The following is a 14,255-nucleotide window of genomic DNA, read 5'->3' on the forward strand; positions in this document are numbered from 1 at the left end:
AAGCCCCACCAAGCCTTAAAAGCTCGGTGGTGGCCACCAACTGGTTGAACAATTAACTCATTTGCTAGAAGTCTAAAACAAGTGACGTTCAAGACGGGCCTTTGGATCTGAAAAGAATACGTTTCTAGTTTTGAAAAGTAAGGAGCTCTTATCATCGTAACAGGGTCAAGTATTAAGCTTTTTCTTTCTCCCAAGAGAAGGTGGAAAAAAGTAGTAATTAGTTTCCACAAGCCATGTGGGTTACTTTCCTATGCGTTTGGGTAACTTGACTTTGACTGGCGAGTGAATTTGGTTGCAGAAGAAGGGGGCCGGCAGGCGTATTAATGGGTAAATGGTGGCCCCTCTTCCACCAGCGACCGCACGCAGCAACTCGAGGAAGGATATAATTGATACTTCTGCTGTTTCGCAGTCTCGTTTCTGAACAAGATAAGTAGTTGGGCGAAAAATATGCAAATACTATAATTGCACTTTTATTTAACTGTGGTGAAATAGCCATATTTATATTTCCTACACTTGGCAAAATTACAATGCAAACCGAATAGTTGGTATAATTGTAATACAATAGTACTTTTCCGTCTCATCGAAAGTATTATACCTTTTTTTTATTATTCCAAGATATTTATCATGTTTGATATTTTTAACTATTTTATACTCTAAAATTTCCCTTTTACCCTTCATTAATAATGCATAAAGACAAATGTGATGAAATTGCTTTTTATTCTTTACTTTGACCGACACATGATTAAGGACAAAAAAGAAACAAAAGAAAAAACTTTTTGATGGAGTGTACTGTGTATAAAAAGCACGTATTCTCAAACATGACTAAATATACGAGACAAAGGTTGTACATTTTTTTCTGTTTCCGGTCTTTTGATCACCAAAAACAGGAACTATTAACCATCCATCCATCCATACATTTTTTGGACAAAAAAAAAAAAACCATCCATCCATCTTATGTGAAAAACAACTAAACCAATCAATGAGTGCAACATGGTACAATTTATACATGGAAAACAGAAGAAAGAAAATATAAAAAAAGAAAAAGACACGCAGACACATAGTAGCGGAAGCTAGGAAGGAGATGAAAAGGAGGGCAAGTTGCTGATGGCCTCAACCCAAAACCCATCTGTCTGCCCTTCTGTCCCTCTGCTTTCCTCCATTACTATATTCCAATATCATTCATATACACATTCTCGCATCACATTGATAGTTGTATATGTCGATGTACTACTACATGTATTTATGAGTGTATGACCACTCAATCCCAACATTACAATAATATAACACTAACAGTAGTATATTCATCTACCCCACTTCATCCCTTAATCTCTCTCAATTCTCAACCCTTAAGCCCTTTAAACTTCTTTATATATTCTTCCCTTCTCCCCTCTCAAATCCCCTCTTCACTCTTCTCCCACCATTTTTTTTTCTTTCTCTTAACAGCTCTTTCAACTTCACAGTCTTGAAGAGCGTTTCATCTGCAACAAGACGTCAAGAAACTTAAGGGTACAGATACATATACATATATATATATATATATATATATAGATTGTACTAGGAGATATTGGTTATTGAGATCAATTCTTCGGTTGTTTTGGATATTAATAAAAGAAACAATGACGATGATGATGAACAACAACAACAATGTAAGTAGTAATGGACAGCAAAACTTGGGTGACACAACGTTGACAAAAGTGTTCGTGGGAGGGTTAGCATGGGAGACTCCGAAAGAAGCCATGAGGGAGCATTTTGACAAATACGGCGAGATCTTGGAGGCTGTCATCATCTCTGACAAAGTCACCGGCAGATCCAAGGGCTATGGCTTTGTAAGTACTAGCACTAAATTCTGATCATGTGCAACAGTAGTAAGGATAGTTGCAATTGGCAGGTCACGGATGCTTTATCAAATATACTACAAATTGTTTGTAGGTAACGTTTAAGGATGCAGAAGCGGCAAAGAAGGCTTGTGAGGATGCCACCCCAGTCATCAACGGCCGGCGTGCCAATTGTAATCTGGCTTCCCTCGGCGCAAGACGTCCAAGGCCTTCCTCTAATATGCCTCCTCCTCCTCCTCCTCCCCAACTCCAAGGTGCTACTACTGCTACATCTATTCTTCTCCCGTCTTTTTAGGTCATGGGTTTTCTTTTTTTTTTTTTTTATAATGTTACTAGGATTATTTATTTTTGTCTAAAGTGAAAAATATGAAGGTGGCAATGTTGTTGGAGTTGGACCAAGAGGAGGTAATACAGCTGCTGCAGCACCTGCAAATCACTTGCCATGGTATTATCCAGGTGGAGCACCACCGCCAGGTGCTCCTGCTGCAGCACCATTTCATCATCACCATCAAGCTGTTCCAATCTATGGGTATGTCCATGAGATGAGATCAGATGTCTTGCCTCATTTGGTGGTCCATTTCATACTTCCCACTTAGTTTACTAATTTATTTTTGTTTTTTTATAACTTATTTCAGGTACTCTCCGACCTATATTGCCACAGACATGAGTTACAGCCATGTAAGCAGTCGAATCTCATAAAACAATGACTATTGCTCTCACTATCTCTATCTCCCATAACTGTGTAATTAATTGGTTTGATGCAAAACTGTCGAGCCATTCAACTAGGCTATTCCAGATATCCAATTGGCCAAAGTAGGCAGGCACAAAATTGGACCACATTTGCCTAGTTATTATTAGTAAGCTTTAATTCACATGGACACATTTACCAGTTTTGGATCGCGTTTCAAACCAAAAACTTTTGAGGAAATTGCATGATTTTGCAAACGCACCAGATTTCTTTACTTTTTGGTTGAAATGGAACTCTAAACCTTGCCTGGAAAGAAAAAGAGGAAAAAAGAGAGGATTATTGTGTAAGAGTTTGATTTGGTTTCTTCTGTCCCCGATGATGAACAGAAGCTAAGCTACACTGGGGGGTCCTACATGAACGGGCATTTCTCACAAGTGTACCCTGGTCAACCAATGGTGGGAGCAAATGCATTGATGCCCATGTACCCTCTCTACCATTTCCATCAAACCCAGACAATGGGCCTTCCTGCTCACATGTACTCTCCGACCGCACCTGCCCCAATGGCTTCTGCTCCGGCCTTGACATCAAAGCCCACATCCATTTCTCCCAGCACAGGTACCCTGCTTGCTTGCTTTTGTTTCTCCATGCACTTTCTTCAAGAGAAGAAAATCTTCATGCCAAAAATTGTGCATTAAAAGTTTTTTTATATTCAGTACTGTTCAAGTTGGGATGTTCTGGTCTAGACCATTCCTTAGATATTTGATGTCTGCATCCTTCTAAAACATATATATTTGGAGTCCATATGATAATAAACTGTCAGTACATCAGATGGATGTCTAATCTTCTAATGCTAGTGTGGGTTATATATGGTTCCAACTTTTGTTTGAGTCCTAAATGATTAAGGAAAGAAGAATCATGTAACCTAGTTCAATAATTCTGATGATAGTAAAGAAACCTTTCACCACATGGCATGGTAGTTTTGTAGCTGTGACCTGAACATGAGCATGTGGATCTGAATGTGAGACCAGAATCTGATCAAACTTTTAACTTTACATGCTAATTATAATAGTAGTGTAATCTGCCATAAGAAAATAAAACTCTTGCAACTTTGCAAGCTGTGTTATTCTTTTAGATGTCAGTGAAATGTGCAGTAAAATTGTAAGCTGATTATGGAGATGCAGTTTGCTTGGCTGTGGAATAATAGGTACAGTTGGCAAAAGCACTGGAGCTCTAAAACAAAGTGGGGATAAAGAGCAGTTAGAGATGAAAATAACAGGAGGAGGAGAAGGTGGTGGCTGCTGGTCAGAACAACATTATTTGCAGTCTCTGCAGTGGCTCTCTTCTTTTCCATTTCATTTATTTTTTTTTCTATCTTAAAAAAAAATTATTCTTAGGCATCTAATTGTATTCATTCATTCTCTCTTCCTCTAACAAGCATGATGTATCTCAAATTGAGCTGGAAGCAACTGCAAAAAACAAGCATTAATTACTGTAACAAGGGTTATCCATTTCTCACATCTCATGAGATGCTTTCATTGCTCAACCAAAACCTTGACTAAGTAAATGCCTACTCTTTTTTTTTTTTTTTTGGGTATTTGAATATATACGAGAACACCTAGTTTACATCTAACTTATCATGTAAATGCGTATAGTTATATTTATTCCACCTATGTCTTTAGACACTTTCCGAATTAAGTTCGCACCTGCAAAAAAAATATACTTTCTTAAATTAGTTTCATTTTTTGTAGAAAAATTAACACTAGAATCTATATTAACAAGAAATTAACACTAGAATCTATATTAACAAGTGTTAGAAAATAAGTATTCTTAATCAGTGTCCACTAGTTACCTGTCACCCAAACATACATTTCAGGGGAAAACAATAATGTATTGAGAAGGTTAAAATAGATTTTGCATAGATTCTTTAAAAAGCATAAACTTAGGTGCCAGCATGCACAGCTCATTACAAAGAATATATTTTTTGTACTAGAATAGAGTCACTTGCTCTGGCTTCAAAACTTGAAGATCTCTAGAAACCATGTGCCTAACACAATTGAATCTATGGGCCTTTTTTTTATTTTTTTTTGATTTCCTCTGTATTATTGTAAATCAGAATATCAGGACAACTATACAAGCCAGAGCTAATTAAGCAGTACAGTGAGTTTTTGTGTAGAAAATGTTACCGAATCAGTGCTTTAAAAGTTGAATTGTAGAAAAGATGAATGAATAGTAATGGAAATAGCAGCAGCTCATTCTAATCCAAGAGGTAAAATTCTTGATTCTTCAGGGTAAGAAGACCATACTTCACTACCTCTAAAAATGTTCACATTCCACAGTTTCTTTTCATCCAAACTGAATATTTTTGTCAAGTTAACGTCTAGTCCAAATATAATTCCGTAGCCCAAAAAAATGTTCTAATGTATGTGATGATATCTACAACCACTCAAAGCGACTGAACCCTCCTCAGCCATCATATATTCTATTGTCTGAGGCTATTGTTTGGATTGCCATTTTTCTTTCAAAAATTATTACAGTTTTCGTGAACATGGTTTCTAATTACCTTTTTATCTCATATATATTAAAATTGTTATGGTACATTTTTCTACAAAAATTTCAGAAAATAGCAATTCAGCCCTGGTGATAAAATGGAGACCACATCCTATATAGGCTCTCAAATGAATGATTCAAATCTTCTCAGAGGACAAAACTCAACGGAAATATTTAGGATGAGGATCCAGATACTGAATTTTGTATGAAACTTCTGCTAGCTAAACTTCTTCGTGCATTTGAGACCGAAGGGCCCCGAAGGGCTTCTGATTGTTCCGCCATTCAAAGAGCCAAAGTATTCATGTCTAGCCCAAGACTTTCTAGGGCCTTACCCATGGGCTTTCACTTTCCAGATAAGTAGCAGGATGAGGATGAACTACACCGACTGAAATGTCGAGTGGTCAAGATTAGGCCATGGAATTGGGCCAATAGTTTGAAGGGCTATGCTTCGCCGGAAATGTTGGTCCCAAGCATTAAAGGATGACCAGTCCTACATGGCTTTCTGTAGTTATCTTGCAGAAAATAATCTCAATTGGAAGGTTATGTTTCAAGCAGATCTAATAAATGGTTAGAACTTTTTTTTTTTTTTGGGGAGTTATATGCTTAGGGCTAGTCTAACTCATGAATTGTTGACCGTAATCAGACAAGGAGACAGAATTCTAACCCAAAGGACATGTACTTTATAAATTGGGCAATACTAATTTTGAAATCGTTATCACAAAAAAAAAAATTATACGAATTGTATATTGCGAAGTACAACTCATTAAATACATAGCGCCAATTATTTACGAACAAAACTCGACCAACACTATGAGATCGACATCTTGTGATTAAGAGTGTCAAAATTTTTTTAAAAAATTGTATTAAACCACAAGTAGATCAATAAGTTCATTACACTTATAGCAGAAGTAGTATAGTTGTGATTAAGTTTACATCAAACAGATGGTGTTATACCTTGAAAAGTCCCATTTAAAGTTTCAAAACATATCAGAGATTTCTGAGAGTAACAAAAATCTTTCATATAGTTATAGATCAAATTCCTCGACCAAAAATTAAATATTGAGTGGCAAAAAAAAAAAATTTTTTTTTTTTGTGTATTGAGAATAGAGCTGTTAATCGAACCGGGCAGCTCGCGAGCCGAGCTCGACCCGGCTCGATAAGGGCTCGACTCGGCTCGTTTATTGAGAGAAACGAGCCGAGCTCGAGTTTAACTTGATGCTCGTTTAATAGACGAGCCGAGCTATGCTCGGCTCGTTTAAGCTCGATAGGCTCGAATAGTAGGGGTATTAGTGTCATTTCATTATGTATTTGATACTCTACAAGCTCGATAGGCTCGAGTTCGAACTCGAAATTGCTTGAATAGTAAGGGTATTAGCGTCATTTTAATTGTGTATTTGATATTCTACAGGCTCGACAAGCTCGAGTTCGAGCTCGATAAGCTCGACTCGATTTTGAACTCGAGTTCGAGGTCGAGCTCGAGTTTTCTACCGAGCACATCGAGTCGATCTCGAATAGTTTGTGAAGCTCGAATTACTAATCGAGCGAGCTCGAGTTGGCTCGATTAGGGGTTCGAGTCGAGCTCGATTATCACATGCTCGAGCTCGACTCGGCTCGTTAACAGCACTAATTGAGAATCTAAGTATGCAACAGTTACAATGTTGATGTAATAGTTCACCATTGTGTTTACAAAAATTAAAAATCTGCGAGGCTTTCTAGAGTTGATTTAAGCCTCCATTGGGATTTAATGCAGATCATAAAGTATAAAGAGGTGTACGCCATTGCTCTACTTGTCAGCTTAAATTGAGATGATAATGCCAATTTATCATGGTAACATCAAAAGTGAAGTCCTCTGCATATTTTATGGTCTGCATGAACTACTATTGCTACGAAGACGATGATGCTAATTCACATATTAAGTGCTTCGGAATATAACCCAAAAGCTCAAACATCCTTTGGTAATTTATATATTTGTTCATGCTTAAATACATAATCCACTATTCTTTCAAATCAGAATAACGATATTTCAACTTTTATTCAAATATGAATTTTGATACATACAACGACCACTGAAGTTGGTCCAATGACTATAAAAATAGCTCAATTTGGAATAGAAAAGATGTGAGACAGGACGAGAGGATAAATTTTTTTTTTTTTTTACACGTAGAACATTTGGTTAGTCAATCATGTAATTGAAATGAAGTCCAAATGCATATAAGGACAAGAACAACAAGGTGACACAATAGTAGCGTTCTAAAGAATCATTATTAAATCTCTCATATCTCCTGCTCCAATTAGCTAATTTTTCCCAATAATCTGCTATCCTAAAGACGCCCGATAATTTTTCCCAATAATCTGCGCTAGGAGAACAAATTCTAAAGTTATTCACGAGCTGGATGGAAAACTGAATATTCATGAACCTTTTTAACTCGGGGGCGGATCCTCATGTCCATTTAGAGTGAGTATTTGATGTCTTAAACGAAGCCTTGAAAAGTGAGAGTACAAACGTGAGGTCATATTCACCCCACCAGAAACCACAGGGCAGTAAAATTTGGGAGACAAGAATCTGATGCATGCCTGTGTTGGAAAAGAAGCAGAGTAGAAAATGGCAAGTTAACACCTCAATATTGGTAACCACTGGGCCAATGGCTCAGTAGCCACCAGGGAGGGTCCCTCCTTGGGCTGTAGGTTGAGGGTTCAAACCTCACCTGCAGCGGAAAAAATTTAAGGGTTGTGTCATAGCACTCTCTTGGTCTAGTTGGGTCTGTATACCCACTAACCCCTACCACAGCCTCCTTAGGCTCCCCCTCTCCCCTAAATTAGGATAGAGTAGATTATACAAATGTATCGTTGCTGAAAAAAAAAAACACCTCAATATTGGTGGAGAGAATTTCTGAAGGTCCCACCGCAATACTCTTTAGATGTACCCAAATGCACAATCCACACAGCTACTTGTCATTTTGTCAGTGGGGGAAGTTTCTAATACCTGAATAGCCAAGGCTCATCTCATATTTTTTTTCCTAAAATTTTAACCATATAGGACAAGAGAACACCTGTTTTCGGCTTTTACTTTTACCTCTGCTGACCTCTTAACTGGGAAGTGTAACTATTATTTTGACACTTTTAGACTCTCCTCCTCGATACATCGCATTGTACCTTCAAGTTTTCTCTCTCTTCCCAAAAAAAACCCTGAAAAAATCTCAGCTTTCACCCTTCAGAAGACGACCCAAAAACAAGGTACCATCTTTATTACCTTTATTTGATTCAGAGAATATGAGATTACTTCTTTTGACATGTATTTTGTGATTCTTGCAATTTTCCTTTTCTTTTCTGTTTTTTATGCATTTTGTGGTTAGATTCGAGTGGTTTTGTAATTAGGGTTTATGTTAAAGTTTCAGTTATTGTGTAAAGTTTGGCACCTTTCATGATAAAGTTGAAATCTTTTCTCAGATTTTGTTTCTGTCTTCTATGGACGAGCATGATGATGTGGGTTCAGTAGCTAGTGTTGCAGACTTTTCTACTGTGACTGTTACTATGCCTAGTGGTGATGAAACCCTGATGGGAAATATGGCTTGTGAGGGACAGGTAGATGAGCAATCTTATAATGGGGGAGATGGAGAGGAGATAATGATAGAGGTTGTGGGTTCTGATGTCCTTGTTGATGGTGTGAGCGGTCATAGTGATGGTTTGGGAAGAGTTATGGAGTCTTTTGCAAATGAAGTTGTGGTAGGGGGCGATATTGGGTCAAGAGAAGTTGGGGATTTGGGTGGCCAACTGTGGGATGATAGGACTCATACTGTGGTTGAAGGGTTTCAGGATTTTCCGCAGATGTTGGATGATACATCTGGGGAGGTTGTTGGTGGGGAGGAAGTTGAGGTGACTCCAGGTTTATCTGGTGAGCAAACAAACGTGGATGTTGCACAGAGGGTAGAGGCGAGTGCTACAGATGAGGGAGAGGGTGTGTTGGTTGAGGGGAAGGTGGTAGAGGAAACAGAATTGGTTGATGGAGGTGATAAAGCAATGGGGGATATAGAACAAGACACTGGTGTTTTGGATGATGAGGTCTGGAATCCTGGAATCGATACTGTTGTTGCATCTTCATGTACTGAAGCAGATCGCGAGCAAGACAGAGTAGGTCAGAAGGAAGCTTCTAAAATGAATGAAGAAGGCGATACAGGTCGGAGTGATGAAGTTCTGGATGGTGGTGTAACTAGGAGCAGTTTACAGACTCTGGGGAAAGATCAAATTTCTGCGGTTGAGATGACAATTTCAGAGGCTTGTGATAAAGATACTTCGAGTCATGCAAGTGCTGAATTTAATAATGATCCAGCAGAAGATGTTCTTGGCAGGCATTTGGGGGTGGCTACTGCAGAAGAAAGCTTAGTTCCTGGCACTGCAGGTACAGAGACTATTGCAAATGATCAAATTCTTCATTCTTCTGGAGAGGGTCAGGCAATAGAGGATGACAAGGCTGCTGACAACATTGCAAGTCAAGGTAATATGGGAGCAGAGACATTGCCTTTTTCTGAGCGGCCTGATGAAAATGTTGATGGTGGAGTTGCATCAGTTGTTAGCAGTGTCTCCTTAACTGACAGCTTAAATACTGTTGGAGAGGATACTTTCAGAGGCACAAAGGTTGGTGCAGGATCAAAGAGTGAGGCTGTTGCAGGAATGGAACCTGAGTGTTCTATTAGAAAAACTGAAAATGTTGAAGAGGGAGAAATTCCTGCTGGTGGGAATTTTCAGGACTCTGGTGTTGAGCCTGAAGCTCCACTTTCTGATGAAAAAAGTGAGAGCATAAGCCACGCACAAGATGTTTTGAAGGAGGAAAAAGTACGTGGAAGTCATGGGGATGCTCATGCTGCACCAGAGCCATCAGTTGAGCAGTCTTTGGTTGTTGAAAGAGGAGAATGGATTGGAATGGACATTGACGAGGTACTGGATTTCAAAGATGAAGCACTTCTCATGGATGCTCCTGATGCAAGTTTATGTCCTGTACGAAATACTGAAGAACATTCTGAGAAGCCAGTAATGACGCCTGTCCCTGGAGACAGTGCTGCGAAGGCCACCAGCCTTGGAGATGACTCTCATTTGAAGGATATCAAGCCTAATTTAGATTTCAGAGGAGATGATGAAGTTGTGAAATCAGATTCGGAAATCTCCAAAGAGCATGGACAGGTGGCCACAGAATATGCTGAAGTAATAAATCAAAAAAAAGGTGCAAACTTCAGTGAAGTTTCAGGTGGGAATGAACCTGTGCAAAAGAATGAGCAGTTAAACACATTGGATGTCATTGATGGGGATGAAAAGGAAGTTGCCTTGGAGTCAAGTTCAGTCTCATGTAGTGAACAAAATGGTAATGCTGTTCCCATGGAAGCCTCTGTTGAGTCTCAGGTGGCTGTGGAGGTTCCTGTATGTGATGCTATAGACAGGAGGCCTCTTTTAACAGAATTAGATGAAAACATTGAGAAAGAGGGTGTAAACAAGGGTGAAGGCAGTTTTTTAAACAGTGATACTAAAGAAGGTGCTAAAGTGGAAGTATCTAATGCTACTTTTCAAAGAATAGACTCAAATGCTGAGGTTACGATGTCCATTCAAGGTGATAAAGCAGAGGTAGTTGCTCAAATAAGTGAAACACTCTCACATGAGGTGCAGGTTGATCAGACTAAAGATACATTAAATCAAGGAGCTTATGCTTCTCTCTCTAATGCTCAAGATTCTGATCGATCTGAAGGCGCAGGTGTTTCTGAATGTCTCCATGGCGAGGTTGATATTGGCAGTCATGAAACTTTTCAGCCAAATGGGGATCAAACCAATAGAACAGCAGAATCTGGTACAGTGTCTCAGTTGGTTGAAAGCAAAAGTGGATGCTGCCAGACCAATGGTAATGACGTGGTGCAGATTGATATTCCTAATGATCTGATGCAGGTTGATATTCCAGATACTAAGTCTTTAGAGGACCAGAAAGATATAGGAGTTGGAGAACAGTACCAGCATGATGGACAGGTTGACCATAAAGAGCAAGATTTATCAAGTCCAGAAAATGCTTCTGAGACGGACCCAACAGAAAGAATGGAAGAGAAAACAGAAAAGCTTCCAAGCTTGCTGAGTATACATCAAGCTGGATATTTTTCGCCACCACAGAATGAAAATGAATTCTCCATAACAGATTTAGTCTGGGGAAAAGTCAGAAGCCATCCTTGGTGGCCTGGACAAATATCTGATCCTGCTGATGCTTCAGAGAAGGCAGTCAAATATTACAAAAAGGACTGTTTTCTCGTAGCATATTTTGGAGACCGAACTTTTGCTTGGAATGATGCATCTCTACTAAAGCCCTTCCGGCCGCATTTCTCTCAGATAGAGAAGCAAAGTAACTCAGAAGCATTTCAAAATGCTGTCAGCTGTGCTTTGGATGAGGTTAAAAGGCGTGTTGAGCTAGGTCTAGCCTGCTCTTGTATACCAAGAGATGCATATGAAAAGATTGAATATCAGATTGTTGAAAACACTGGGATCCGAGAGGAATCAAGCAGAAGAAAGGGTGTCGACAAAACTACTGGAGCAGACTCTTTTGAACCTGATAAACTTTTGCAGTATATGAGATCACTTGCAGAGTCACCATTCTGTTCAGTTGATAGACTAGAACTGGTGCTTGCTCAAGCTCAGCTCACTGCTTTTTGTCATTTCAAGGGATATCGTGAACCACCTGTCTTTAAGGGAAGGGATGCAACATTTGAAAGGGATGCAATGACTTTGGCATTGAATGATGCAGTTGATGAATCAGTCCCTGTTTCCAATGACGAGGAGCAACTACCATCTTCACATAAGAGAAAACAGAATTTGAAAGATAGCGTGCATACTCGGAAGGAGAGAAGTTTGTCAGAGTTGATGAGTGACCGGGAATATTCTCCGGATAGTGAAGATTATTCAGAAGGTAAAGCTCTGAGTAAATCCGGGAAGAAAAGGAAAGCAGTCGATTCTCTGAATGATGGATCAGATAGAAGAATAACTTTTTATGCTGCAAAAGTTTCTACGACATCTTCAAGTCCTAAGCCATCGTTTAAAGTTGGTGATTGTATTCGTAGAGTAGCCAGCCAACTGACTGGGTCTGCTCCAATTTTGAAAGGCCATAATGATCAAACTGGAACTGATGCTTCTCTGCTAGCAAACGAAGAATCCCAACAAGGACTGACAGTTGTTTCATCAGAAATTTCTTCTTTGGAGGAGATGCTAGCCCAACTTCAGTTGGCAGCTCGTGATCCAAAGAAAGGGTACAGTTTTTTGAGTAACATTATTATTTTCTTCTCAGGCTTTAGAAATTCAATTGTTAGGAAGCACACATCTGTTGGGAGACCGGGGGGTAGTAGAAAGAGAAAGGCTAATCATACAATTGGAGGATCTACTGAAGAATTTGAATTTGATGATGTCAATGATTCTTATTGGACTGACAGAATTGTTCAAAATTACTCTGAGGAGCAATTACTACAGAATAATGAGAACGGTGAGACGGATTATCAGCTTGTGGTTTCTGAGCCTACTAAAGCCCATAAATCTGGCCGGAGGTCACAGTCTAGAAAGAGGTATTCTACTGGAAATTATGAAATGTCAGCAGATGAACAACCAGAGGATGCTGATCGGAAAAAGATTGAAATATCACCAGCTGAACTTATATTAACCTTTTCCGAAGGAGATCGTCTCCCATCAGAGATAAATTTGAATAAAATGTTTAGAAGGTTTGGGGCGCTGAAAGAATATGAAACTGAAGTCGATCGTGATTCTCATCGTGCCAGAGTAATTTTTAAAAGGGGTGCTGATGCAGAAGCTGCTCGTAGTAGTGCAGGAAGGATCAATATTTTTGGGTCAATGGTCGTTGGTTACCAGCTTAGCTACTCTTCATCAACCACTTCTAGCACTTTGCCCCTTCTTATGTTGCAAGGATCAGAAGATGCAACCTGATGTTACTTGCTTAGCTGAGGGGACTTACAGGTACTTAGATAGTTAATCTTCTTTTAGAATTGAGATTATTTTTCTGCTTTATTACTAGTGCAATTTGAAGGTGGAATCCTTTTTCTTTAAGAATTGATGACAGATAAGATTCAGGGTTCTCTCGTTTAACCATATTTGTGCTTGGAATGATGTTTAAATTCAGAGTCAAACAAGTTATGTATGTTCTGGATATTTCTAGCATCCCGAACTTAGCTGGTTAGAAAGGACTGTTTAGGGTCAACCAATTCATACGCTTGTGACCCTTTCAGATTGTTATGATGAAGAAAGTGTTATGAGTTTGCTGCAGAAATTAAATGAGTTATAGTTTAATAGTGGATCTCGTAATGTTAAAATAGATAATGAGCTTTTCTTTTCTCATGTCTGTATGCTAATTTCTGTGTTTATTGCTAGATAACATTTGTTATTGTACATTGTCACTTGCTTTGAACAGGAAATTTCATATGTACTTTCTATATCTGAAGCTATGCTTTTTCTTGCTCCCCTTAGCCTTTTCTATATAGTTGAGGGCCTACACAGAGTGCTGCTGCTTCAGCAACATGTTTACTGGAATAGGCTACTGAAGGAGGAGGTAACCAGATTAGTTCTTCTGGTTGTTGTCTAAAAATGTAAAATTTGTTTTAATTGCTGTATTTATGTATACTACATTGAGATGCATGGCCCTGGTGCTGCCTTTTGGTTCTGAATCCAAGTGGTGTCTTGCTTTGCTTGCCACCTTCAGTATCTTTTCTGTGATTGACTCATAAATCATTCAGATTAATCTTTAGTTTTCCCTTTCACTGTTGTATGTAGTGTTTATACATTTTATTGGTGGATTGATGATGGGGATTTTGCAGCCCTAGATGAGTCTAAAATCTGGTCAAGCTGTTCTTGGGTATAATTCAGATCGCAGGCATTTTGAGAATTTTATGCCACTCCCTAAAAAGATGCAAGCCTGTAATCCATCCATTTTGCTCTTACTTTTCTTATCATTTATTAAAACGATTCTTCAGTAGTTCCTCCTCTTCTGAGCATGATTATATCATTGTTACTTTATTTTCATTCATTTGTTTGTCCTTTTGTTTAGTTTTTGAGCAAAGGGAAATCTTTAAATGCTTCATGTGAATGGATCCTTTATGGAAGTGCTTTATTTTCTTAATCTTGGAGATACAACACAAAGTTGCACGTTAACAGACCAAATAAACAAC

At 38.8% G+C, this 14,255-nt stretch overlaps 2 protein-coding genes across 2 annotated transcripts; both read left to right on the forward strand.

Annotated features, from left to right (window-relative positions):
- The first annotated feature begins 1,568 nt into the window (after positions 1-1,568).
- LOC113783751 (probable RNA-binding protein ARP1) lies at positions 1,569-4,038 on the forward strand. Its single transcript, XM_027329966.1, has 6 exons — positions 1,569-1,826; positions 1,930-2,089; positions 2,208-2,364; positions 2,471-2,513; positions 2,910-3,138; positions 3,705-4,038. Exons 1-6 carry the CDS (start codon positions 1,617-1,619, stop codon positions 3,722-3,724), a joined length of 819 nt encoding a protein of 272 aa, XP_027185767.1. The 5' UTR covers positions 1,569-1,616; the 3' UTR covers positions 3,725-4,038.
- Positions 4,039-8,208: 4,170 nt separating this feature from the next.
- Positions 8,209-13,948, forward strand: LOC113782791. The gene is made up of 3 exons (XM_027328713.1): positions 8,209-8,304; positions 8,518-13,050; positions 13,558-13,948. Exon 2 carries the CDS (start codon positions 8,536-8,538, stop codon positions 13,018-13,020), a length of 4,485 nt encoding a protein of 1,494 aa, XP_027184514.1. The 5' UTR covers positions 8,209-8,304; positions 8,518-8,535; the 3' UTR covers positions 13,021-13,050; positions 13,558-13,948.
- Positions 13,949-14,255: the final 307 nt, after the last annotated feature.

Source organism: Coffea eugenioides, chromosome 9 (genome assembly GCF_003713205.1).
Source record: "Coffea eugenioides isolate CCC68of chromosome 9, Ceug_1.0, whole genome shotgun sequence".
Lineage (NCBI taxonomy): Eukaryota > Viridiplantae > Streptophyta > Magnoliopsida > Gentianales > Rubiaceae > Coffea > Coffea eugenioides.

Excerpts from the sequence above, each read along its gene's own strand:
- LOC113783751 (XM_027329966.1), top strand. The coding sequence starts at position 1,617 with ATGACGATGATGATGAACAACAACAACAATGTAAGTAGTAATGGACAG. Across the intron at positions 2,365-2,470 it reads CAAGCTGTTCCAATCTATGG|GTACTCTCCGACCTATATTG; the intron begins GTATGTCCATGA and ends AACTTATTTCAG. Across the intron at positions 2,514-2,909 it reads CAGACATGAGTTACAGCCAT|AAGCTAAGCTACACTGGGGG; the intron begins GTAAGCAGTCGA and ends GATGATGAACAG.
- LOC113782791 (XM_027328713.1), top strand. The coding sequence starts at position 8,536 with ATGGACGAGCATGATGATGTGGGTTCAGTAGCTAGTGTTGCAGACTTT.